Source organism: Photinus pyralis, unplaced genomic scaffold (assembly GCF_008802855.1).
Source record: "Photinus pyralis isolate 1611_PpyrPB1 unplaced genomic scaffold, Ppyr1.3 Ppyr1.4_LG1, whole genome shotgun sequence".
Lineage (NCBI taxonomy): Eukaryota > Metazoa > Arthropoda > Insecta > Coleoptera > Lampyridae > Photinus > Photinus pyralis.
In genome coordinates this window covers 39,701,561-39,726,345 of record NW_022170249.1, presented here as the reverse complement: position 1 = coordinate 39,726,345, position 24,785 = coordinate 39,701,561, and the positions used below count along the sequence as shown (strand labels likewise).

Sequence of the window (24,785 nt, the reverse complement as noted above, 5' to 3'; positions counted from 1 at the left end):
AGTTTCCAATCTGTTGTTTTGTATTTTTCTTCAAATTTCATACATCACTTTCGAAATAACGTTTCTTTCCTAGGCATATTTCGGTAAATTCTTCTGAAAAAATTGCTTACATTCGTTCAACAATTGAATCTATTAATCAAAAATCAGTTTTACGCAGTAGCTAACAAGTTCATTACGAATTCCACGTCGACATAGTATATTTTACTTTTTATTTTTGGTACATTCATTGTAGAATACTATTTTACTGATTTGAGGCGGGCTGGCCCTGACATATACTAGGTTTTGTTATAGCAAAAGTGCGTGTCACAAAATGCGACTCAATTTCCGATAATCTCTTATTTAACGTTTCTGGAATAAAAAAATAAGTAAACACAGCCCCAAGTATCGCAACTGCGGCGAAGAAATACTGAAGATGATGTATGCCACCAAGAGCGTCTTGTAGGTGTGGGTAACTGGAAGCGCAAGCAAATGTAAACAGATATACGAGACCTTGGCAAATATTCGCTGCTAAACCGCGAACGTGCAAGGGAAAGGTTTCGCCCGACAATGCATATGGTACAGCCATAGCACCTACGGTGAAAATGCAATACAGAGTCAGCATTATTAAAGGAATGTAAGAGTTTTCGGTGGTGCCTAAAAGTATTGTAAGTATACTTCTTGTAAAATGGGTTTGATTTACCGTCATGAATCCATTTGGTATATAACCCAGAAACTCCCATTGAAATGGCCATTCCAATGAAGCTAACTGCGAGCAAAGTACGTCTTCCACATTTCTTCATAATTAACACGCTAATCAGCGTTGTTATCAAACGACCAGTTGATATGTACGTTGAGCCTAAATAAGGATCCATGTCCGTTCCAATTTCCTTTAAAGAAACTTTTTCGAGTGCGCAAGTTTACAAATTATTCTTACGTTAAAGAAGCTGACCATATTCATGAAAAAAGTATTCACTCCGGAAAACTGTTGCAGGAGCAACGTAAACGCTAAAATCAAGGCAGGTTTATACACAGTTGGCAAAGAAATACATTTCCATTTGTTCTTATCAATCACGTTTTTCTTGTTATTTTCTTCTTCTTCCTCCAGTTTTAACATCTCCAGCTTCACAATATTGTCAATCTAAAACATCGTCTGTTGCAATTACGTCTACAATTTCCGCCTGTTACCGATTCCTGGTCGCTCGCTTGAAATTTATTTAGCCACCTCACTGACCTCTCAGCTTCGTCTATACGATTTTTCGAGATTAACCAAGAAGGGCTCAACGGTAAAGTATACAATAAGATGGTACATATAATGCCATAAGCGCAGAATACCCACGACATCACAGACCACGACATTAAATATCCGCCAAGGTACGTTGACACTGTTCCTAATTTGCGACAGATTAAAAATTATGGAGGGATATTATGATACTCACCGATTGAAAAGCTTACAATCGGAAATCCCAATAAGGGACCCCTTACACTGGGGGAACTAATTTCGGATATATAGACAAAAGTTGATCCAATTTGAAAAACTAAAATGTGGCTAGGTTTCATTGAACATTTAAGCACTTAAATTATTAAAACCTAGAGCTACTCCACAAATTGTCCTTCCAATGATGATAACGGTGACAGATTTTGCCAAAGCTATGGTAGCATATCCAACAACGTGTGGTAGAACTGTAAATTTTAAAACCCACAATCTACCAAAAAAATCGGTTGCGAAACCACTGAATATTGCTAGTGCGGGAATCACGACATTGATGCTGTTAACTAGTTGTCTCAATAGTTATCAATCACTTTCTACATAAGCATTTTACCTATCCACATCAGTTCTGTGTCCGTAGCCTCGATTGCAGCGGTACCATTTTTAACTTGTGGGATGACCACTGCAGAATAAGAAATTCCTAAACCGACGCACGCGTAAACCGAGGATGCTACTGAAGCCGCGTAGATCTAAAAAGGATCAAAGTAATGTTTGTACACGGGTACGTTTTGTAGTTACTTGTGGAAGGTAGGCCTTGAATATAGGAGGTATGCAGATCATCTTACCTTCTGATATTCTTTACTTATTAAAAACTGTTGTTCGTAATAGCCGTATCTGAAACTAAAGGTAGGATTAATTTAAAGAAAGTTAGACCGGGAGGTTTGAAATAGTAGAAAACTGCGTTTCTATTTTAAGTGCATGTTTTCTGGTAGAGAACCTTTTTATACCAACAAGCGATCAAATAATATTTTTCCAAAGTCTGGGCATTAACGAGATGAATGGATGTCTATCTTAGATTAGATACTAGTCTGTAATGCGCAAATACCCACTTAGGTAACTCGTGGCTAATTTGCAGCAGAAAAGTCACTGGTGCCCTTGACAATCATAATAATGCGCAAAGTGGTCACAATAGCATTAATAAGAACCGGAGACACAGAAATCCAAACACATCTCTGGATGGTAGGTACCAAAATTTTGAGATAGTATTTCTACATTTTTGACAATTAAAGCGCTTGTAATCATTGTAGCATCTTGGAGAGAATTTTCAAACATTTAGATCGCCATACGTGGAATACAATCCCTAAACGTTTGAACAGTAGATGGCCTATTTAAAGCAATAAATATGCATAATGAGCGGTTATTATACATATTACCAGAATCAATTACCTAAAGTGAAAAAAAATTACTTTGCATAGTATCCAAGCTATTTGAATAAAATGATAACAAACCCCTTTGTAATTGATTGTTAATCACTTTGCATGGCTATTTTGTATAATATACTAATTTTTCTTGCCAATCGTCCCATAAAATTATATCTATCAGCAGTATCAGCTCGATTTGAAGTGTAGTTTTTAGTAATTAATCTCGCTTTTATCGTCCGTTTGCAACGATAGGTATGATCATATGACATAATGACTAGCAACCCCGCGAACTTTGTACCTCCTTTGGGAAATCTCGTTTTCTAGATTAGGAGATACGCTCGGTTTCTAAGGCTGCACTGTCTCACTTCGCCTCAATATCCAGCTCCCGGATGGGACAGAAACTCGGTTTGGGCGGCTGGCCTCACCCAAAAATCCCGCTCCCCGATTTTATATATTAAATATGATGTATCCTATTCATTGCCACACCGGTCGCAGCATGGTCCTTTGCACTCTGATAACCTCTTCTCCCCCAGTAAGATGACTTTCACGAATAGTCACAATTGTATCGGTAACCTGTTCCGGAGCACAAAACTCACGTGTAAAATTGTCCTGTTTTCTTGGTCTGAATTTGCAGTCCATTTTTAGCGATTGCTATTTTTTCAGAATGGTCTAATATCTACGTGGTTGTATTCTCTTTGTCGTCGTTTTCTAACCTTATTCATCACATTTTGCACGTTGATTTCTTCAGTTTTAAATTCCCAATACCTCACCTCCTTTACTGCTGCTTCCAAGATTCATGTGGTCATCTATTGAACGATTTACGGCGAAAGTAGCCGAACACTGGATTAGTCATTAGGCCTTGTTTGAGAATAAGTCACTAATCTGTGGGTAAGTTAAATTAGTAATATTTTTACGCTTGATGTTATTATTGATTTTGTCAAGATAGATAAGAGATTTAGATTAGATGGTAAGTGGTTTAATGCTACTTTATAGTTTTGTGGAGAAAGGGTCTGTTTAAAAGGAACATGAAGGCGGTACCTTCAATTTGCGGGGAGTGGTATTTGGTATGATGAATAAGGAACAATATCCTCCTGTCTTGATCCTCATATGAACACTGTAATGAGCTTCACAGCATTTATCCTATAGAACCGCAGTTTGCAACAAAAATTATGTTGGTCATTTTGAACCATATACATACGGGTGGTCATGTTAATAACAAAGAGCAGAATGAATGACCAAGAAGGACCACCAAAAAATATCAGTGTACATTGCTCTTTGCAAAACTACAATTGAATACTGCAGATTTTCTTCTAACTTTAGAATATCTGTTAGTTATTAATTGCTTTTTTGATCAAAGTCGTATAAATGATTGGTATTCGTTGTGTCCATACCTTGTTGATTTTTTCGTGAACAAAATATGCTCTCCTTAATGATTCGATTTGAGAGCTATCTTCCACTACTGCCAATCAATTCAAGGTTCTATAAAATATAGTTAGGAGCTTTTGATATCGTAAGTATTAAACGTTCAAGCTGGTTTGTAGGAACCGGTAGGAACCTAAAAAGAGTCAGGCACTCCTCCTTTAGCTGCATAAGTTTTATAAATTTAAATAAATGTTATGTGTTCATTTTGGACTAAATCAGAGCTATGTGATTATTTAACTTCACTCAAAAGAGCAACCCTGTCCTCATTTATTTAGTTATAGATCCATTGTCGCTGTCTCTATCGCTTTAAAGAGCACTTTTGTCATCAATTATGATCTATTTTTACTTGTTTGGCAGCATTAAAAATAAATTATCCACTATTAGTTGCACTAAAATCGCTGAAATGTGTCTAAAAGATCTTAAGTAGAACTTAATGATAAGTGATAACATATTTCTGCGGTATATCCTTCATATTTTCGTTGACCTAACTCGGTCTAGAGAAAAGATTAGCGCTTATTAGTGATTAATTTTTTTTTGTAGTTTATGTTGTTGTTCGAGAATTATCCAATGTCAGTTATAAGTGAATAGTATCTATTTACAGCATTATTCATGAGTTATCGGTCACTTACCTATTTATCTGGGATTGGAGGTTTCTCAGTATAGACTGGTCGCCATAATCCATTTCAAGCATTTTGTTTATATTTTCATTTGATATAACAGTTAATGAAACCACTAAAATCAGAATTTAAAAAAATATCCTCTGTCCCTACCTTGAAGTACGTGATTGCTAGGAATAGTTGTGTGAAGCAAATCATTTGCTCATGATTAAATTTTAGAAGCTTTATTCCTAGATGGGTGTAAAGTGCAATTCGTTTCTTATGTTATTCCAATCTTTTTTTGCGATGACAAATGCCATTCGTTTGCCAATTCTAAAAAAAGGCGCTAGTGAATCACATCCTGTTAATGTGTGAAGTGAAAGTAACAATTTGCATTCTCTACTCTCCAGGTTTGTTAACACTATCGGCAAATTGTTTTTTTGTTCGAGTGACCTAATGCCCCGAATAAAGATTTGCCTTCTTAGCCTTCAATTCTTTCTACTACCTATATCAATAGAAGTAGTAGATCAGGCTGTGCAATGTCAACTTTCTTATTTATTAATATATTTTGTTGAAATTACCTACCTATAGTAAATCCAAGCATATTGCATATAGTAAAAATCTGATGTGCGCATGCGCAGACTGCGCATTGCCAACTTTCTTATTTATGGAGATATTTCTTTGAAATTTTAACCAAAGATGCATCAACTGTCTTATTTATCGAGATATCTTTTTGAAAATTTAATCACAGATGCTTCTGTTAAAATCAAACATATCTAACATTGCAAACATTAGATGTGCGCATGCGCAGTCAGTGCCAACTTCCGTATTTATGAACATGTTTCTTTGAAATTTTAACCATAGATGCTTCTAGTAAATAGAAACATATCAATTGTAGTAAAAGTCAAAAACTACAAATGCCATAAACAAAGGCAAACTTTTTTCCTTATGAAGATTTCTCTCTAAAGTTTAATCATAGAAGCCATAGCGCTGAAGTCACTCGCCTTAGGGTGAAAACCTTTTTACTTGTTTATCATTGTATCGAAAGCCAAAGAAATCTTCAGCAGTATTTAAGATAGCGAGGTAAATCGGCCCGTGCACTTTTTACCATTGTGAGCAAGGAATCTTGACAAGTTTGTACTGCAGTAAGACAAGGCGGCGTGGTACACCCGCCGAAGCTGTGTTCTCGCGTTGAGTCAAATGATGGTATCAATATGTAAATATTTCACCAAAAGAATTCCTTGAATCTTTTATTATTGTATAGAAAGACAAAGGAACCTTCAAGGGTGTGTAAGGCAGCGAGGTGAAGCGGCGCAGCCGCCGAAGTCGAAGGTATGCCGTGGTGTTGAGTCATATGATGCCATAAATATTTAAATACTTTACAAAAGTAATTCTGGTGCATTTTCCTCATGGTAAAAAATTCAAGGAAACCTTTAAAAGTTTGTAAGGTAGTGAGGTGAGGCGGCGCAGCTGTCGAAGTCGGAAATGTATTTACGTTTTGAGTTCTTTGGACTTCGTGGAGAACGTTGCAATTTATTAAAGTTAAGAAAAATGTGGTAGGCGAGAATGAAGAGGTTCAATTGAGATCCAAGCCGTCCATTTTTAGTTGAAAACTTTTTTCACAAAGGACGCCAAGTGACTACTTATTATCGCTCGGAATGACTATTTTTTTCTGCACAGGACTAAATTGTCTTATCCGTCCCGATACGCTTGAAGTAAATATACTTACGCATCGACTTATCTCTATAATACGTCGGAGAAAAAAGAACGCACCGAAAAAGTGTGAGAGAGAAAACAGTATTCTAGCAAGTATAACTCTGACCTAAAGAGGGTGTATGCGCAATATGGTAAACCACTGAGAAAAAATGTGTACAGCAGTCTTCCAAAACTGCAAAATAATTCCAGCAGGAATTTAAATTGATACAAATGTAGTCAATCAACAAATTCGATAGTTAGGGGGTAGACAACAACAATTTTGACGAAAAACTGAAATAATTCTTTCTGTGACATATGGAATTACACCCAAATCTATCGTAAATTAGAATTACAAAACTAGGGTATTCCAATTGTGAGTCAATTTCCAGCGGAACTCAATCGTATAGAATTGAAATTAGAAATGGACTCGACGAATGAATTACTATATGCACTTTTTCGCATTAGTTTCCCTTGAAATAATCTACTCAGCCAGAGCCTGCTCTAGTAGGTGAAATGTTATGCTCATCGACATCAAGACTTCCTAAAAAGCTTAGAGTACAATTCTGGAATTGATTTGAATAGAGGGGGTTAGTATGAGAATACAGATCTGTATGTGCTATTTAGATTTCCACTGTAGTGTTTTCGCAATTCTGGAGATACAACTATTGCAAGTGCCCCAATTATACTTGGAAATGGTAATAGGTCTTTGGAACTTTAACAATTAGTGTACTACGCAGTAGTAATTCCAATAAAGGTTAATTGCTCTGCAACATGATCTGCAGATAACTTTATTTATTAAGTATTAAGAAATCAGAAACCGACCACGTTGATGGTTTAACGGTCGGAACCTCTGTTTTGATTATATGAGAGATAAAATTATATTTTTTAATTAAAGCTCTACAAAAGAAAAGATCGTGTTTTCACCTGCACTCAACCTTGTACCTACCTATCTATAATACGTTTTATTTCCAGGCAAAGATATACAAAAGGAGGTTGGTTCCAGAATTAGATCTATTTACTATATATAGACCTGGAACGATTCATATTAAAGCAGCCATAAATAATCCAATACGAAATTATAGTAAAGTAGATTACCACAACCACTGGTATACTACAGTAAGTAAATTAAAAAGCATAAAAACGATTCTGAACGATCCCTAAATTGGAGAGCTAAATCGAAAACGGATTCTGAAATACAGACGGGTTCAGTAACCTAACTTTGAAATTTATAATTTAAGTCATTTGTGCAAAAGTCTATAAATAGTGTAAGGTTTTAATTATGTGCACATTTATTTCGTGCACGGTGCACAATAATGAAAATTTTTTGTGCGTTAAAAAACTCACGGAGAAGTAGTAGGCCAAACGTTGGGTGCTGCTACTAAAATGATAACTGCATTAATTGCACCGAGTGCTCAAGTCAAATTGGCTATTTTAAAAGTATCAGTGTGCCAACACTCTCAAAATCACAAAGTAACACCTGTCACCCATCAAATTGTATTCTCTTTAAATTTTAAAATAAGTTATATATTCGCAATGGTGACATTTAAAAAAAATCGCGCAGTGTGATACTAAAAAGCTTGGCATTAACGCACTAATAAAAGTAAATGAAGTAAAACCTCCCCTCTATTACTTCGAGACACTTCTAAACGCTTAATTTGCAGAGGATCGTCTACCGTAAGAAACCGGTGCCTGGAATAGGCAATACGTATATTTATCGTCCTGGTCGACTATACTTACACAACGTTGTAAGTCGACCGGAAAATATTTGCTTTGAGGAATTAAATTACAAACGTCACTGGTACGATTCAGTAAGTATGTTACTAGCCGCCTCCATGGTTTTAGTCCATCTCGTTGCTAAGTTGATCAATTCGTGCGACTAAAAATTTCTTTAAGAAATTTTTTTGAAGTTAAACCAATTCTTTGCAATGGTCAACGCTCAGAGTAACTTAACAACGAAATGACGAATGAAAATTGGTAACTGAGAGCTGGCGGCAACGAAAGTTCCTCGATGAAGTAATCCTTGTACCGACATGTGGTAAAAGAGATGGAAATTTAAAAAACCGCTAGTAACGAAACTCACGTTAGTTACCGCCGCTAGTAATGCTAGTAACACAATTATTTGATTCCTAATTTGCACTTTATCGTTATCGTGGCTCTTTTTCTGTATGGGTCGCTAAGGATACGTCGAAAGGTCACCCGTATCATTTGCATTGTCTACTCAAATGTTTCTCCAACTTGGCATAAACAAATATCCTCTAAAGTGACATTAGGGACTTTTTCCAAAAATATCTACCGATTAATCAAAAATGGGGAATGGCGATTAACCTAACGAAATTACTGAGAAAATCAATATTCAGTGATTCACTATGTAGGGTTATTTTGAATTTGACTTGGGTTTAGATTGGTTTGTTTGAGGTGGAACTTTGGAAAAAGCATATGATTATGGGCTATGTTTATTTACATCTAGCCTAGGCACATTGTTTAGGATAGAGATAACGTAGTTACTAAAGCGACCCGTGTGGGACTGAGAGAAAAAATACTGACGGTATCAAATTCGAAGGTCCATCAGGACTAACTGCATTTACAACAGTCAACGGGGAAGCTTCCATGTAATCTTGTATAGTGTTGTATTTTGAAATAGTCAAAAGTGTCTTTCAACGTCCAATATGGCACCCTCTTGGTACTAAATGTGGAAAAATACTGCTCAGTTGCGGTCCATTAATAGTGAAGGGACTATACAATGATTTCATGCTTATATTTTTCATTCAACGTTTTAGGACGGATCTTTAACTACATGCGTATACTAGGTGTTGATAAATTAGAAATCTTTTCACACCTCAACTTTCCCTTTTTGTGCTATTTTTGCCGTATGATGCAATTTTGTGGTTTTTTAGTTATTGGACTTACTATAATGGAACCTCAAATTCCGTTCCTCAAAGTATCCGAAAATAAAAAACTTTTTGAGAAAGACAGGTACGATAATTTTAATGTCTCGTCTCCCTTTCCTAGTATGTCGAGTAATTGGCCTATATTTCGTTCCTTCGTCATTCTCCTTCCTCTGATTGGGAAATAACATTAGCTTGGCCTGCTTCCAATGATTTGGGAATATATTCTCTTTCAAGATCTCGTTGTACATCTTTAAGATGTGGGGTTGCTGAACTCTGCCCACCTTTACGATTTCCGGTAGAAGTCCGTTCGGTCCTGACGCTTTATTGATTTTGATTTTTTTCGCTGCCCTTCCAAATTCTACTTCGTCATTTGGTTATGGTACCTTGAGCGATGTTGTTATGACTCGGTACTCCTGCCCAAAAGAGCCACTGTTTAAGTCTAGGTACAGCTTTTCCCATTTCGCCCTCTTAGCACGTCCCAAATCCACGCGCTGGTTTTTTCGTTTTTCTTTATACTCCGCTTCCTGTCGCTGCCATCTATCCCTTTTCCTCTGCCGCGTAAGAGTTTTCTTCTTGTTCGATTAGTCTTTTTAGCTGCATAATCTCGTCAGTCCACCAGTAAGGACCTCTTATCTCTACTTTTTTTATTTTTTGTTTGTTACTGATTTTTGTACGTTCCGCAATATTTGTTTAATTTCTTTCGGGTTGGTCGTGTTCTTATCCTGCTTCTCCCCCTTTTTTAGAAAGCTTCTGATTTTCGTCTTGTCTATTGCTACTATCAGCTCTCTTTCTTTTTTCAATGTGCATTTATGTTCCCTATTCTCATTTGTATCCCATTGTGGTCGCTAAAGATCTCCTTCCTATCTTTGTGTCTCATTTCCCATCTTCCCTGTTGCCACTGTTAAGTCTACGTACGTACCTCATTGTGTGTTATACATGTGGGTTTCTTCCCATTGTTTATGACTATGACTATCCCCGTGTGGTGTACCCACTCCACCAGTTTGTTTCCCCTATCGTCGTATTTACCCCCCCCCCCACATTTTTGGCATTGAAATCTCCCATTATGATGGTTTTTCTGGCTTTGGATATTATTTTCTGCCGTTTTATCCGCATAGATCGTGGCTGTTCTACTGTATCCTTCCGCCGCCTTCAAGGGTTTAATGTCGGCCGGCTCCCTTCAGAACTCCAAGAACAGCCTCTTCCACGTCTTTGTCCTGCATGAGCTGGTCTATGGAGGTGGAAGAATTTCTTCTCACCACCGTCTCTTCTAACGAACAGTTTGACCTCCACCATTTCCATATCTATCATGTCTCTTGTCTCGATCACGTCGGTTTTTGCCTCGTCCAGTGTGATCATAAGAATATCCGTCTTTTGCTTTCGGATGGCGTCGACTCCCAGCTTCTAACGCTTTCTTCGTGCTCTTCAGTATGTCCTGCCCTTTTCTTGGACCAGGATACTGACTTTTGTACTTCTAGCCTCCCCCCCCCTTGGGTCCAACAGCTTGACTTTGTCTATCCAGTTGTTTTGCAATCGTGCAGCAGCCTTCCTAAAACTTTCGACCAGACTTTTTACTTTTCTTTCCGGTGACCCCTTATTTTCTCACATGCCTCTTCATTTCCATCGTCTTCTTCTGTAATAACGGCCTCGAGTTTCTTGAATGTCAGCATCCCTCCCTCGGGTACATGTCCGTCGAATATCCTGCTGGGTATAGAATTCCCCCAGGCCATACCCCCCCCCCCTCCAGGAAAAAGACAAATTCGATGCCCCTTTTCTTACAATTATCATAAGGTCGAATTTTTGTGCTGGGAGGGGGGGATATTCCATACACCCCTCAAACCACCCGGTGCAACGTTCATCAATCTTCGTTTGGGTGGTCTCCTTGCTAAGTACTAAATTTCATTTTCTTTAACGACAGATTCTTCGTAGGTGCTTAGATAACACAAATTATATATTTTTTACGTTTAGTTATTCTGGAAAGATACTTCAGAGAATCTAGGGGTTTTTCAAAGATTCTTCGCTGACCCTTCTGAGCTACACACACACGTATTTGAAACACTTTTCAACGGCTGTATAGAGGAGATTATTCAAAAATTCATCATAAACGTTTATGTGAAATGTCTTCATAAAATCTTTTAGCTACCCTCCGGAAGGTATTCAAACATTTCTGAGTGACTCTCTAAATATTCTCCAAAAATGCTTTCGGTGTCTTCAAGGGTTCAAATACTTGGTTATTTTCAGACGTATTTTTGATTAAGTTGTGTTCAGGGGCTATTCGGGTATTTTTTAAGGGTCTTCTGACACTATATTCTTCAGAGGCTCTTTTCAAATATTCTACTACGATTATTAAGATAGTTGGTATTCCTCAGAGATTACTCATAGATTATTTGCCGATTACTAAGGACTTCTTGTGGGTATTTGGATATTTTTGAGTATTTATAAATGTTTGCGAAATTATTCAGATTATTCTCAGAGATTATTCATAATTTGTCAAGGGTCTTAAGGGATCCTCAAGAAATCTTTTCTATTTTATTCACATACCTTGAGACATTCCTGGATTTTTCATAGATCCTCTAGCTAGAGATTCTTTAACCGTCCTCCTTAAATGATTGAAACACGTTAGAAAGCATTTGAACATTGTTTGAGGGACACTTAAATATAGTGATACCTACCTGAAGTTCGAAAAAATGGTTGTTCAGGAATCGCTAAAATATCCTCGAAACTAATGAATACTTGATAAGTATCTGCGGAATTTTAAACTTTTAACATAGTTTCAAAAACCATATAATACCACAAAATTTGCCCCATACGGCAAAAATAGAACAACATTAGTACACATCTGAAGCACGAATTCTTTTTAGAATTTTACAATATAGAGCATACACATGAATCCACCCTGAAAACTAAGTAAATTGAAAACCACAAGGGCACACAATTCGAATGTGTATGCGCAAAAAATATGAGAAAACCAAAGAAATACAAATGGTTAACCGTGAGGGGATCTACTGAAATAATTACAATTTAAGCTCAGAAATATAAGCCAATTTCTTAAAAGTGATCTACAAGTCTTAGAAGCGCAGAAGATATTGCAAAAGTTGCTGCTTAGAAAAAAATGATGTTGTTCTCCGTTAGTTTACACTTTCGGATCATCCTGTACCATATTCAGTCTTGGGTATTTCGTAGTATTGGAGGCAGTCTCTGATTGAACGAGCCTCATCAAGCGTCAGACACGAAGATGTGAAACGTCGTGATAATATCCAAATTAACTGAATACGGAAAATGTGAATTTCTTCTTAAAACTGTATAAATGGCTGTGCTATAGAGCTGTTAACGCTTTAAGTAATGTAACATCCTCACACAAAATCTCTTCCGCTACGTAAAGTGCTTAACACAAGTAAACCAAGCCATGTTTCATCTCTGCTGCAACACAAATTAGTACTCCAGCACCGTAGTAACTCACTGACCTGATCACTTTATTTTGCAGAGGATAAACTATCTCGGAAATTCGATACCAGACTACAGTTATCTATATAGCACACCCACATACTATCATAGTGTACTTGGACGCCCGTCCAGGTTATATTATGATATCTTGGGCTACCCTCGTTGGTCACGTTATTGGTATCGTTATTGGTATAATCTTCCGAGCACTCGATATTCTGATTATCATGATTATGATGTAACGAGTTACTCTCGATATTGGCCATCGTACTGGTACAGGCGGTACTTAGACTGGTCACCTTCAAAACAATGGTTCGATAATAGCCTTTCTCATTTGTCCTTAAAATATCCATTAACGTGGTACAGTTTTGACTATCCCTATTGGTCAAAGTATTGGACCAGTTACAGTTCACCCAATTACTGGACTCCTTATTATAATTGGTCTCGTTATTGGAGATCGGCATGGAATAGCTATTGGTATCGTTGGTACGATTTAGTAAGTATATTTACGTAGAAATGCCGTCTATATGTTTAATTGCACTGTACTAATAGTAGTTAAACATTCCCCACAATACGCAAGCGTTGTGGCGATTGTTACCACTTTAACTGCGATCGAATGGTCTAGCTTTGCATCATTAATTTCGTTCTTGATGATTGATTTTTTTGCAGTTTTTCCACCTCTTATTTTTGCAGTAACCAATCACTTGATGGTGGTATACAATTTGATTATGAGTTTATACTACTATTGAGACAGATTCTAATTTTACGGAGGACTTCAGAGTCGTAACAGTTTTTCATATTACACGATTATTTGCCCATATAAACATGTCGATTTTAAATTTTAGACTTTCAATGACGAGACAAGTCGCATTCGTGCCGACGCAGCTGGACTTTTGAAACGAGTTCATGCTCCTACTCTTCGATCGCCTTTGTCGTTGCTTCCATACAATACCAGGTAAGTTCGTTAAAAACTATCACATTTAGCATCATGTTGTTAAATCCGTTTAATATAATTGATACAATTTTATGGGATAATTATGATCAATAAACTGAAAAAATCGGTCAGTGTTGAATAAAATGTTCCTTCAAGGATTTATCTTATAGATACCATTATATTCTCAAATTTTTTGTTTACCGATACGCATACAACTACAATAATTTCACATATCATGTGGGTCTTTGTTGTCTCATTATGTAGGTAAATCTCATTTTTATTTCTTACTGAACTTCCGAGTATCGGCACTGAATCAGTAGGTACTGAAACATCGGAACAAACTGAAAGTTCAAGTGTAAAGGGAGTAACTCAATATAGACTCTTCCATCGGCAGCACTCTAATTCTGATATTAATCTGTAAATTTTGGTGTGTGAATTCACGAATTGTGGACTTATGTATCTATCTGAGGTTGATAGGAGGAAAACATTACATTACATTAGATTACATGGTACTACATACATGGTCCCAGCTCATACAACTACGTGAAGGGCCACTACGCATGCTCGTCTTGCAAGGTTTTTCGACAATATTAGATATATGAAGAAGTCAATCTGCCATCCCCTCCACTTTTTTCACATGTACTGACTGTTTGTGACGGTAAATTTGAATTTGTGAGAGAGATTTGAAATTTTGAATTTCAGGATGTCTGCCATTTTGTGTCATTTTTGTTTTGGAGGCCAATATGGCTCTAATGGCCAGTAGTCATTTTGCAATCGTACTGTACTGTTCTTGGACATGCCGTTTTAAATATCCAGGGTGTAATGGAGGTTATTTTACACTTAGTAATAAATCTATGTGGGGCTTTGTAAAGATGTTTACATCTCATTTAATTGCAAATGCTGAAATAATTAAACAATTATTTAATAGCTGCTTTTGTATACTAAACATTGATAATATATATAAAAAAGACAATGTGAAAATTCCACGTCATCTAATTATTACTATCACCACAAGACATTAGCGGTAAGAGAGTGGATAAGGTCAATTTCAAATTTACAAAGTTACACCCTATATATTTCATTCCAAATATATCGACACACACGATTCAATATGGCTACACAGGACCAAAATGGCCAAAAAACTGACCTACTGGCACACGAACAAAAACACCGATCATAAACACAAATGACCGGCCAATTAGGCCGTTAAGCTATGGAAGGGGGGGGGGGACTCGTAATACTCAATGAAATGTAATGCTGCGAGTTGAAGCAAATTTTCGCATAGCTTGGTAGCAAACAAAAAGCTTTTTTACTCCTTCTTTATGCCGTGCAGATGTCTGCAGTTTCGGCCGTTCGTGATTGTAGGTTAATAAATTGACTTTGTTATTTTGTGAAAATGGCACGATACGGTGGCTGCTTTAATCCTACAAAAAAAGACTGTAGGTGGTAATTTATTGGTAGCAAACAGAGCTAAAACTTGCTTCACTTTACGATCATCTCTTATCCCTACCCTATCTTCTTTCTCTAAGATTAGGACTCTATTGGCCTAAGAAATAAAATCGATACAAAATGGCAGACATTTGGTAATTCAAAAATTCAAATCTCCCACGCAAATTCAAATTTCCCGCAACAAAATGGCAGACGTCTGGAAATTCAAAGTCACCGCCAAATTCAAATCTTCCCGCACAAATTGAAGTTTGCCGCCACAAACAGCTCAGTACGTCTGCCGTCAGAAACAAGTGGAGTGTATATCCCTACCAAAATGATGCTACTTTTTTACTACCTTGCAGATCGGGTCGCTGTATGACCCCCTACTTTTTTTTACCTGTCTTAGACCTTAACGGATGAGCTGAAAAACTTTTGAGCAGAATCGCACATTGGAAAGTGTGCCAAAGTAAAACTGTTTTGTTTCTGTTGTTCGTACTTCATATAAACAAATCAGATGCATAAAGTTAATTAATAAACTGGTTTTTGAACGTAACTAGCCCCTTTGAAAAGAAAATAACGAGACGCAATGTTATTGCACCTTGGGCCCCAACACTTTCGTTAATAATCCAATAATGCACTGAATCGATACGCTCACGCATAATAATATGGTAAAGATGGTAAAGATTCGCTCCTCTGTCACGCAACGAAGTTCTCTTTCTGCACAAACCAACCACGTATTATTAATTTACTTATAATGGCAACTCGTAACAAATTTAGAAGGCACCCAGGTCAATAAACCCGTCAAGATGGCCATTCTTCGGTTGCGACGCCAGCGAATCTCCCCCATACTGTGAGTATACTGCTTTTGGTCCGAACTTTTAATTCTAACACTCACAATTCACTTCAATGTAAATTTGCACCGAAGGTTCGGGTAAAACATGAATACGCAATCGCAGAATATTGCCTTCGACCAGCATACATTCTCTTCGAATATTTCACTAAGAATTCCGCTCTCCCACCAGATTTTCACTTATATACCTCGCCGAATCCCAAATACAAAAACGATCCCCTTTTTCTGACCGTGCCCTCTTAACCAATACGAATCCCGCATTTACGGGGGTGGGGTGGAGTGAAAAATTAACTGTGCCGAGAATTTCCCAGATGGAAATCTTTTCGACCACTATCCACCGTAATGTCTTAAACGTAAGTTTCGAATTTTCTATTGCCTTTCTGACGAGCCACCACTGTCGGTTATTTTGGCGTTTAGAAAAGTTAGTGAATATTGGAATATGTGAAGTAGTAGATAGATGCTGTTTTTTTCCGACCATAAATTTCTATAGATGCGCATATCGCAGGTTATCCTGAAGAGCAAACTTTCGTAAACAAGTTCTTGTTTGTTTTTAAGAGGGTTAAATATAATTATATCCTATGAATCCAACCATCTGCTTCAAATTTCTGGTATGTTACCATCGTTTGTTTGAACACGGTTGAATGTATTGCACCCATGAATCCATGTCATCATCATCATCAGAAATTCCTCGAGAAATTCTAATTTCTAGTAGTCCTACCGTTCATATTCGTGAAATCTTCTATTGCTAAAAAAGGTTAAATTCGCAATTTTCTTTTGTTTACCGAATGAAATGGAAACATTTTATTGTTTACGAGCTTCCAGATTAATATTTGAGTGTAGGGCCTGGGCCAAGGTCGCTACTGATGTTGAAAATAAGCACATCAAATTGATTTTAACATCCGATATCACTATCTAAAATTACTTATGTTGTGATTTACGACGGTTTCAGTTTCGCCGTCTCAACTGGTAGTACGCGGCAATTACGCGGCATTAGGTAATTCCAAATTACAAGATGCACTTAAAGGGCGGCCATTATCGGACATTAGCGGAAATTCTACAAACCTGAAATGCACCACGTTGTTGCCATTCTCCACAATCCATTCGGTTTAAATTGCATTTCGTAAGCTTTACGTATAACGTATCTTGATAGTTCTATTATTCTGATAAATGAGACACCTTTCCTCGTTATTGTTACACCCCCAGTGACCCATTTTCCGTCACTCTCTTTTTTAATTTAAATTTCTGTTTTAGGTACTCTGAGCCAATTTTGACATCCAGAATTACTTCTGATGATTACATTTATAAAATGCTAACCACATCTCCGCACAATACCAAAATTCAATACACTACATACTATTCCGAACCGATAAAGAGATTTTTAGGTAAGTAAAATTAATGGAAATGTAGCATGTTTTCCATTTAGAGTGGATAATAGAATATTCTATAAATAACTGAATAGTCAATAACACTTAAGTTTCCACGTAGGTAAAATGTCCTCTAATATCAAAGAGATGTGCAATTGCACACAATAAATATTTATTTCAAATACTCGGTTTCCTTGCTCAAAGAACGCTTTCAGAAAATAAAAGCTGTTCCATCGTACTCCTTTCTGGGCGGTTACACTTTTCATTGCACAGTTTTCCCTAACCACATACCCAACATCTCATCTTATATTCAATTTCAAATGGGCGTATTAATGTCACAATTTGCTGGGTCGAAAAATTCAACGAATAACTTGAGTGAGCAGAGTTTATTGTCATTTTCAACTTTTTAAATTATGGCACCATCGCCCGAGGCACTTTTGTTTAATATTTTTAATTGAGGCTCTTAGTTTGCTTGTTAAAATACGCCTAAAGCGCTTTGTAACTTTACAGAAATTAGTATTTATTCTTTATAATCTCACACAGGGCCAGGCCATCTAGCTGCAGTAACGTATTCGGGTGGCAAGGGTTATGGACGTAGACCTCCACATGTTACTTTAGTTCTAAATGATCCTGTCAAGAATGATATTCAGCTTTTAAGCTATTATATTAATAAATTCCGAACTGAGAAAGCGTTGGCTAACGAGACAGGTACCGATATACTTCGGATAAAATTTTGTTTTCGTGTGGCTTTCATGAAATCTGAAACGTTAACAAAAAGGTACTGACGTACGTTCGCGCGAAATGAGCTTTTATAGTTGAATAACCTCCCGCTTTACGATTAAGGAGGGTGTTAAGTTAAAAATTAATCCTTCCATCCTTTAAATGCACTACCTACCTTACTTGCTTTATAATTAAATTTAAATAATTTACTTGTGTACGTTTTATATTTGCATATAGTATTAAGCTTAATGGTTCAGATTTCACAATTGTGGAAACCGCAACTTCTTTGCTTCAAGCCAACACTTCGCCTAACAGCTTATATAACACCACTTTAAACCATTATCATTTCAACCGACTTAATTAATTAATTTCAAATCCTTTCGACGCGTTTTACCAGGCCGTGCTGATTTTTGGATCACCAGCAGTTGACACTTAACGTTGCACGATAAATGAAGATGTTTTACTGATACCGTTTTGTTTTAATGACTGTTCTTATTGTGTGGATTTTCATTGCAGACGAGAAAGTTGAAGAAAAAGAGCTACCTGAAATTACAGCTGCCTAAACGTTTAAACGACTCGTTCGACAAATTTTTATTATTAATAATACGTTTGAAATGGCTATTCTTATCCAAAAATCACGTCACTGCCTTAGTGTTGTGAAATGCGAAATATTCTACGTAACTTACTTTTGTTAAAACATGTACTGTACCGATAATTCGTTTTCTTTAGTAACAGATTAGTTTAACACAGTTTTCTTATGTTTAGGAAGTATAACATTAGTAGTATCGAGCTTTTGTTGCTGTTCATTATTACCAACTAACACTTTTCACATAAATAGTAGCGCAAGTCGGGTTTGTGTCTTTTCAACAAGTATGGCTGCTATTTATGTGCAATTGGTCTGAATTTGACTAACACCTAGATATCAGTTACTTAGTAAACGTTTGTCTGTTCCGTACATGTTTACCTCTTTGCGACTTCTATTATGTTTAATAAAATTTATTTTCCTAAGCTCTCTATTTCTTTTTCCTCAAAAGTTCCATTCTCCTTTTCTAAATGTTTAGTGTAGGGTCTGCAGCATGATTTTTGAGAACGTGATTTTTATATTTTTGTTCACCATCAAGTGTGATTTTTGCTAACTTAATATAATGAATAGAAGATTAATACCAGAACCTAAAGTCATCAACTGTTTAAACAAATACTTAAATCCAACATATGTCAACAACAGCTGGAGTCCCAGTTCAAACAAAGTAAGTTTAAAGTCAAGATCAAGCTTAAATAAATAACTAAATATCTAATAAAATATAGTTTTCTCAACCGCTAACACCGAATGAAAGCTTGTGCCAACGAATTTTGCAACTAAAATATTTATAGGACCACTGTCACCCGCACGCCCTTCGCGACATTTCTCCAAAGTATCCATAATGCCGGAGCCCGATAAGGAAGAAAATGTCGAAAAATCAGATCGCGCAGCAATACGTATGGCTAAAGTTTCGCAGGCGGAAGTTGAAGCTAAGCTTAAACGGCAAAAGGAAATTGCAAGGCTTGCCGAGGAGAAGTACGTATAACTGCGGGATATGCAAACGTCTCATTCGCTTAACTTTGTAGGGCACTTGCCGAGGAAGCTGCACGTAAAAAAGCGCAAGATCTTAAAGAAGAGGCTGCAAGGAAGGCCGAAATCGCGCGCCAAGAAGAGCTTGCCGCTCAGGCAGCTGCCGAACGAGCTGCTGAATTGGAGCGAAAAGCAGAGGAGGCCAGACAAGAGGAGCTGCGTATACAGGTTTGTTACCCATTACTTTGGCCCACGGCTAATCCACCGCCTTACAGGCCGAACTTGAACGGAAACGTCTGGAAGAAGAAGAAAATGCACGCCTGGAGGAAGAGCGAAGACAAGCTGAGCTTGCTAAGGCAGAAGAAGAGAGGCAACAACTACTTCGTCTCGAGGAAATTGCGCGGCAGGCCGAGGAAGAACGTGAACGAGAATTAGCGCGTCAAGCTGAGGAGTTGGCAGAACTAGCAAGGCAAGAGGCCGAACTTGAAGAGCAAGCACGTCAGGAAGCCGAAGCATTGGCTTTAGCTAAACAACAAGAAGAACTGGCGGAACTGCAAAGACAAGAAGCCGAATTATTAGAGTTAGAAAAACAAGAGAAAGAACTAGCGGAGTTAGCGAAACAGGAAGCGGAACTCGCCGAGCTCGCTAAGCACGAAGCCGAATTGGCAAAGCAGGAAGCTGAAATTGCAGACCTGGCAACACAAGAAGCGGAATTGGCGGAGTTACAACAAAAGCAATTGGCTGAATTAGATGCACTTGAAGCGGAGGCAAAGGCGTTAGAGCATACGTTCGATGGAGAAGGAGCCACCGAGGAATCTGCGCCGCAGGAAGAAGAAAGTGAACAGGCAGTTGAGCAGGAAGAGTACCACGAGGAACCCGCCATAGAAGAACCCGAAGTGGAAGCCGAAGAGGAGGCGGAAGAGGAAGAATGATATTGACGCTCGCATGAAACCCATAACCGCTATTTTTATAACTTTTAATAACCTTTTGCATGCATTTACAGTTTGCAAAATTACCGTCCGTTGCAAACCTCAAATGGCCGTCCGTTTAATCCAATCCTATCCTCACAACGTTCCTTGTTTCCATACTTTTTAGTTTGACGCATTTACTAATTAACTTTACTTTGCATTTAACTAGCTTTTCATATATCTACACCTAACTGTTAATTTCTTTTACTCCCGATTCCCGTTGTTGGTAACACACACTGTTTCTGTTACTCCAAAAGTTTTATTGTTACTATATTTTAAAGTTGATCGTCCATTTGTATTGTTACATTTTTTATTACAAACAGTTCAATCTGACGTAAAATGTACACACTTAAATATATGTACCTATATAATTATAAAATGGAAATTACTAAGGCTTTTCCTTTTCCATTCGCACCTGTATTGAGTATTTTGAAATGAAGTCTGAGGAACGAGCAATCCATTACAATACCTAGTTTTTGAGCCTACTCTAATCTTTGGCTACTGAACTGCGTTATTGTGCCTATTCTCTCAGTCCGTTGGAGACAGTTACCGTTTTTCAAAAGGAGGATAAAGTTCATATTTGAAAAATAAATGACATGACATGAAAGTATCAAATGGTTTGAAAAACTTAACGTTAATAGTGCACCATTTAGCTTTAGCGGATGAGGATTGGTATTTTTGTTTTACTTTTTATAAGCTCATCCTGTTCATCGGCCACAGAGGTTCAAATGCTTATTGTAATAAATCTTGCACTTTTAATCATATAAATTTAACTGATAAATTTCTAATTTGATGCATACCATTATCACTTTAGCATCCGTCGATCAGTGTATAGTAGGGTCCAAAATCTCATTTACTGTTTTGACGACATGCTATACGTTTCAAGGTTTAGGAACGATTCGAGATGAGATTTCAGTATGTCAGTGTAAATCATAAGTTATGTCCAATATAATAGGTAAATATGTTGTTTCCGTTTCAATTTAGAATGTTCGCAATGATTTCACCCCCATTTTATCGGTCCCAGGAATAGCGGACGCGGCGCATTAGTCGTGTTCTGTATCCAATTTTGGTGGTTTCCTGCTCGTTATGAGGTAATACACAAATAGAAAGCAAACCAACAATACCGTGGAAACACAATCGTTTTTCAAGGTTGGAAAAGTCCCCAATATCCACATGAATTTATCGAAAGCTAATTTCTGAAAAATGGACAACGACTAAGCAGAACGACTAAAATGGGAACTGCTGACACGGGGACTGTTGAAAAGGGGTTTATTTTGATGAAATCCTAATTCACTGAAAATAAAAACTAATTTACTGAACATGACACATATAAATTACACAGAAAAGGGTAAAAGTTTAATTTTAAATTGAGTACAGTTCATTTTGGGCAAGGCTAATCTGAATAGGGAATTAAACCGAAATGAGAAAATGAGATATCAGGTCTGGTTACATTTTATCGAAAGTTGGTTTCTGATTTCTCTCTGGATACATGTCGCCTTTAAAGTGACCTTTGGTTGTAGGTTGTTGTTGTAGCATTGTTGAGTGGATGGCCCATTACGACCAGAGAAGGTCTCTTGTTCGAATTCGGACTCTGACGCAAACGCTTTATCAGTATGTAGGTGAATGTGGTCGGAAGTTTTCGCTACGGTGATAATAGAATAATTGCCTTCTCTAGAATTTGATCAAAATCAAGTGTTCAATCTCACACTCTTTGACCCAAGTTTTTTTCCTACAGTGACTATGTGTAAAGACAGTGTGGTCATACCGTGGTGTTACTTTCTATTGGAATTGGGAGATCCGCCATGTTTTAACAAAATATACTGGATGGAAAAACATGGCCATGACGTCACCTTGCTGAAAACAATTATGGCAATAATATTGTAAGCATAGCAAAATGTACCTGTATCGTTAAACCAAATAAACGATCAATTTGGTGAAAGCAAGGCGCATATGAAGCACTGTAGTTTTGTTTTGGTTACCCCTTCCCCTCCACTGAAAAAAGATGTAATAGTACTAACAGAGACAAAATAGCAGAAACTTTCCAATTTTGCATTAATGGAATCTCTAGTTCGTGCCTACCTAAATAATGAACTTTCACATCCCTGGATCGAGTGTACCAATGCAGATGACTCAGTTTTGTTCTGTGTATCGTATGACAAAAGGATTTGAATATTGGTAGCTTGGTTTCTGCTTCTTTTAATGCATCAATGATTATTATTATAAGACTAATCACCTAAGTATTACCACAGATTTAAATGGTGTATTTAAAGAGGTATGTGGTATTACTTATTCAATAGTATACTAGTGTACGAATATATAATAGAATTCAATGATAATAGCAAAGATTTTAGTATGATCAAAGAGTAACTATTGGTATGATGCATCTTATACGCGATTTGAGTTGCATACATTCAGGGGATTTTTAATAAGCAAAATGGGGAAAAAAGAAAATGCGAAATCCTTATTACTACTTACTAATAAAAATGAGTATATGGTTAATGTGGGTCGAATAATTTTGTCTTTTAAGCAAACTGGTAAGAAAGTAGTCACATGAAAGAGATCAGTGTCGGAGAATAATCTATAATTATATATCTACTTTTAGGTAATATATTTTAAATTTTAGCCCGTGTGGGTTTGGGGGTAGAATTGGCTCACTCCCGTTCTGGAGGTCCAAGAAGGCTACCAATGACCGCAAAGCCACGAGTCCAATCGGCTCTCATAAAATCTTTTTTATTATACCTGAATCACAATCTCCGTTTTAAACACTCAAATGCGTGCGAAAAAAGGCCTTTTAAACACTCGTGCTTTAAAGTTGCTAAGTAATGATACTTCAAGTATGACTTTTGAAACTGTCATCTGGGTGAAATAAAAAATCCTCTTAGGTCACTTTCTGTAAATGCAGAGCATTTCTTTGGCTTGTACGCATCCTTTGGTTGAAGCTTTGACAAACGTGCGTAATTTAGGGTATGCTTCCAAATCTGTTCCACTTTTTAATTTCAGCATTGTTTATTGTTTGAAGTTTTGAATGAATGTACCAAAAGATAGAAGATTTAAATACCTTTGAGATTTCCTCCTGCATTTCCTTCATATATGCCAGCCTATCGATGCATTTAAGACTTTATTCGTAAGTAACTTCTATTCATCCATGGAAACAACTTTTCATATTCTTTATAATAGGCTTTGGATTTGGATTTTACACCTACCAACGTTGGTTTAGATTTTACAACAAGCGATTTAATGGACGGTGTACTATCTTTTTCAACGGAAATCGTTTTATTCACAAAGACGATGATTTCTATAAGCAAACGTCAAGTGACATTTCCATATGGCAATCGTGAAATTACGAACACCCAGCCCACTTAATTAGACATGTATTCGAATATAACGTCAATATGATTTCATTGTATTTCATATTTTTAAATTATACTGCAGGTATAATAAAAAATACTATAAGATACACGTGTATAATTGGTCTTTAAGGCACTTGCAACGTTAAAGGCACTCCGCTTCGCGTCGTGCCATTAAATTCGTTGCGCGTGCTTTAAAGACTTGATTATACACTTGTATCTTAATATACTATTTCCAAACTCCTAGCTTACCTTCTTACTCTTCTCCACAGTCTTCCTGTCTATCCCAAAATCCTAAGGTGTGAGCGTGCCGAGGGGATGCATGGTTTTGCGTGAGTGACACACTAACCCCGATTACTTCACCTAAAGAAGCGTGTGGTCTCTACGTCGAGCCGCAAGGTGATGAGATCTCCCCCGACTGAGTCGAGAACATCTACACCAAAAAAATACTAACATACTTCGCAAAGAAATGGTTCTAGAGCAAAGTATCGACGGCTTTTCGACCGAAAACATATTGGAGAATGCTATATTTAGCTCTCCTTCGACATATAAAAACAACAATTTTACAGTATCTCCTTGGCTATGTGGGTTTATCAACCTGTAGTATACACACTACCTCAATTAATTAACACTTTATTATTCCTGGGATCCAAATAGACGGTTGATCCTGTAAGTGCATTTGACGAAGTATTTACACATCGCACATGGAAAATGCATACTTGCTGTAATTATCTACTTATACAAACTCGTCAAAGTTTCGTCTCTGAAATAAATATTTAGATTTGCAAATTTTAACTTCTCGGTGATTCATCTAATGGAACTTACCATAACATAAACAAGAAAAGAAAAACTAAATCGCAGCATAAGTAATTCACGTGTATCTGTGTTGAATTAGAATTAGATTGCTGAATAGATGATTTATTTTCCCATTGCGAATACGGGTACACAGCGTTATTATTCCATATTCAGGAACGCTGCC

General features: G+C 37.1%; 3 protein-coding genes across 6 annotated transcripts in view; 1 reads left to right on the top strand and 2 right to left on the bottom strand.

Moving 5' to 3' along the window:
* The window catches only part of LOC116170306 (uncharacterized abhydrolase domain-containing protein DDB_G0269086-like), a 34,579-nt gene extending 13,928 nt beyond the window's left edge, over positions 1–20,651 (top strand). Inside the window, exons 4-10 of one of the 4 annotated variants that reach the window (XM_031486598.1) lie at positions 12,690–13,142; positions 13,492–13,601; positions 17,110–17,240; positions 17,766–17,930; positions 19,314–19,497; positions 19,548–19,719; positions 19,767–20,651. In XM_031486598.1, coding sequence (XP_031342458.1) covers positions 12,690–13,142; positions 13,492–13,601; positions 17,110–17,240; positions 17,766–17,930; positions 19,314–19,497; positions 19,548–19,719; positions 19,767–20,423 — 1,872 coding nt within the window. In that variant the 3' untranslated portion in view covers positions 20,424–20,651. Of the gene's footprint in view, positions 1–7,292; positions 7,437–7,981; positions 8,129–12,689; positions 13,143–13,491; positions 13,602–17,109; positions 17,241–17,765; positions 17,931–19,313; positions 19,498–19,547; positions 19,720–19,766 lie in introns of all 4 variants that reach the window. The other 3 variants (XM_031486608.1, XM_031486616.1, XM_031486624.1) reach the window with 3 other exon arrangements.
* LOC116170367 overlaps positions 1–24,785 on the bottom strand; it is a 631,383-nt gene that overhangs the window by 498,852 nt on the left and 107,746 nt on the right. The window lies entirely within an intron of this gene.
* LOC116170344 (facilitated trehalose transporter Tret1-like) lies at positions 52–24,785 on the bottom strand. Its single transcript, XM_031486672.1, has 11 exons — positions 24,632–24,785; positions 24,423–24,569; positions 24,059–24,239; positions 1,985–2,086; positions 1,800–1,935; positions 1,567–1,752; positions 1,416–1,514; positions 1,165–1,367; positions 914–1,117; positions 680–866; positions 52–633 (listed from the first exon to the last, which is right to left on the bottom strand). Exons 4-11 carry the CDS (start codon positions 2,024–2,026, stop codon positions 242–244), a joined length of 1,449 nt encoding a protein of 482 aa, XP_031342532.1. The 5' UTR covers positions 2,027–2,086; positions 24,059–24,239; positions 24,423–24,569; positions 24,632–24,785; the 3' UTR covers positions 52–241.

Coding starts and splice junctions, on each gene's coding strand:
- LOC116170344 (XM_031486672.1), bottom strand. CDS start 2,026: ATGATCTGCATACCTCCTATATTCAAGGCCTACCTTCCACAA. Junction 1,936..1,984: donor TCAAGGCCTACCTTCCACAA/GTAACTACAAAA, acceptor GATCCTTTTTAG/ATCTACGCGGCTTCAGTAGC. Junction 867..913: donor ATATGGTCAGCTTCTTTAAC/GTAAGAATAATT, acceptor GTTTCTTTAAAG/GAAATTGGAACGGACATGGA.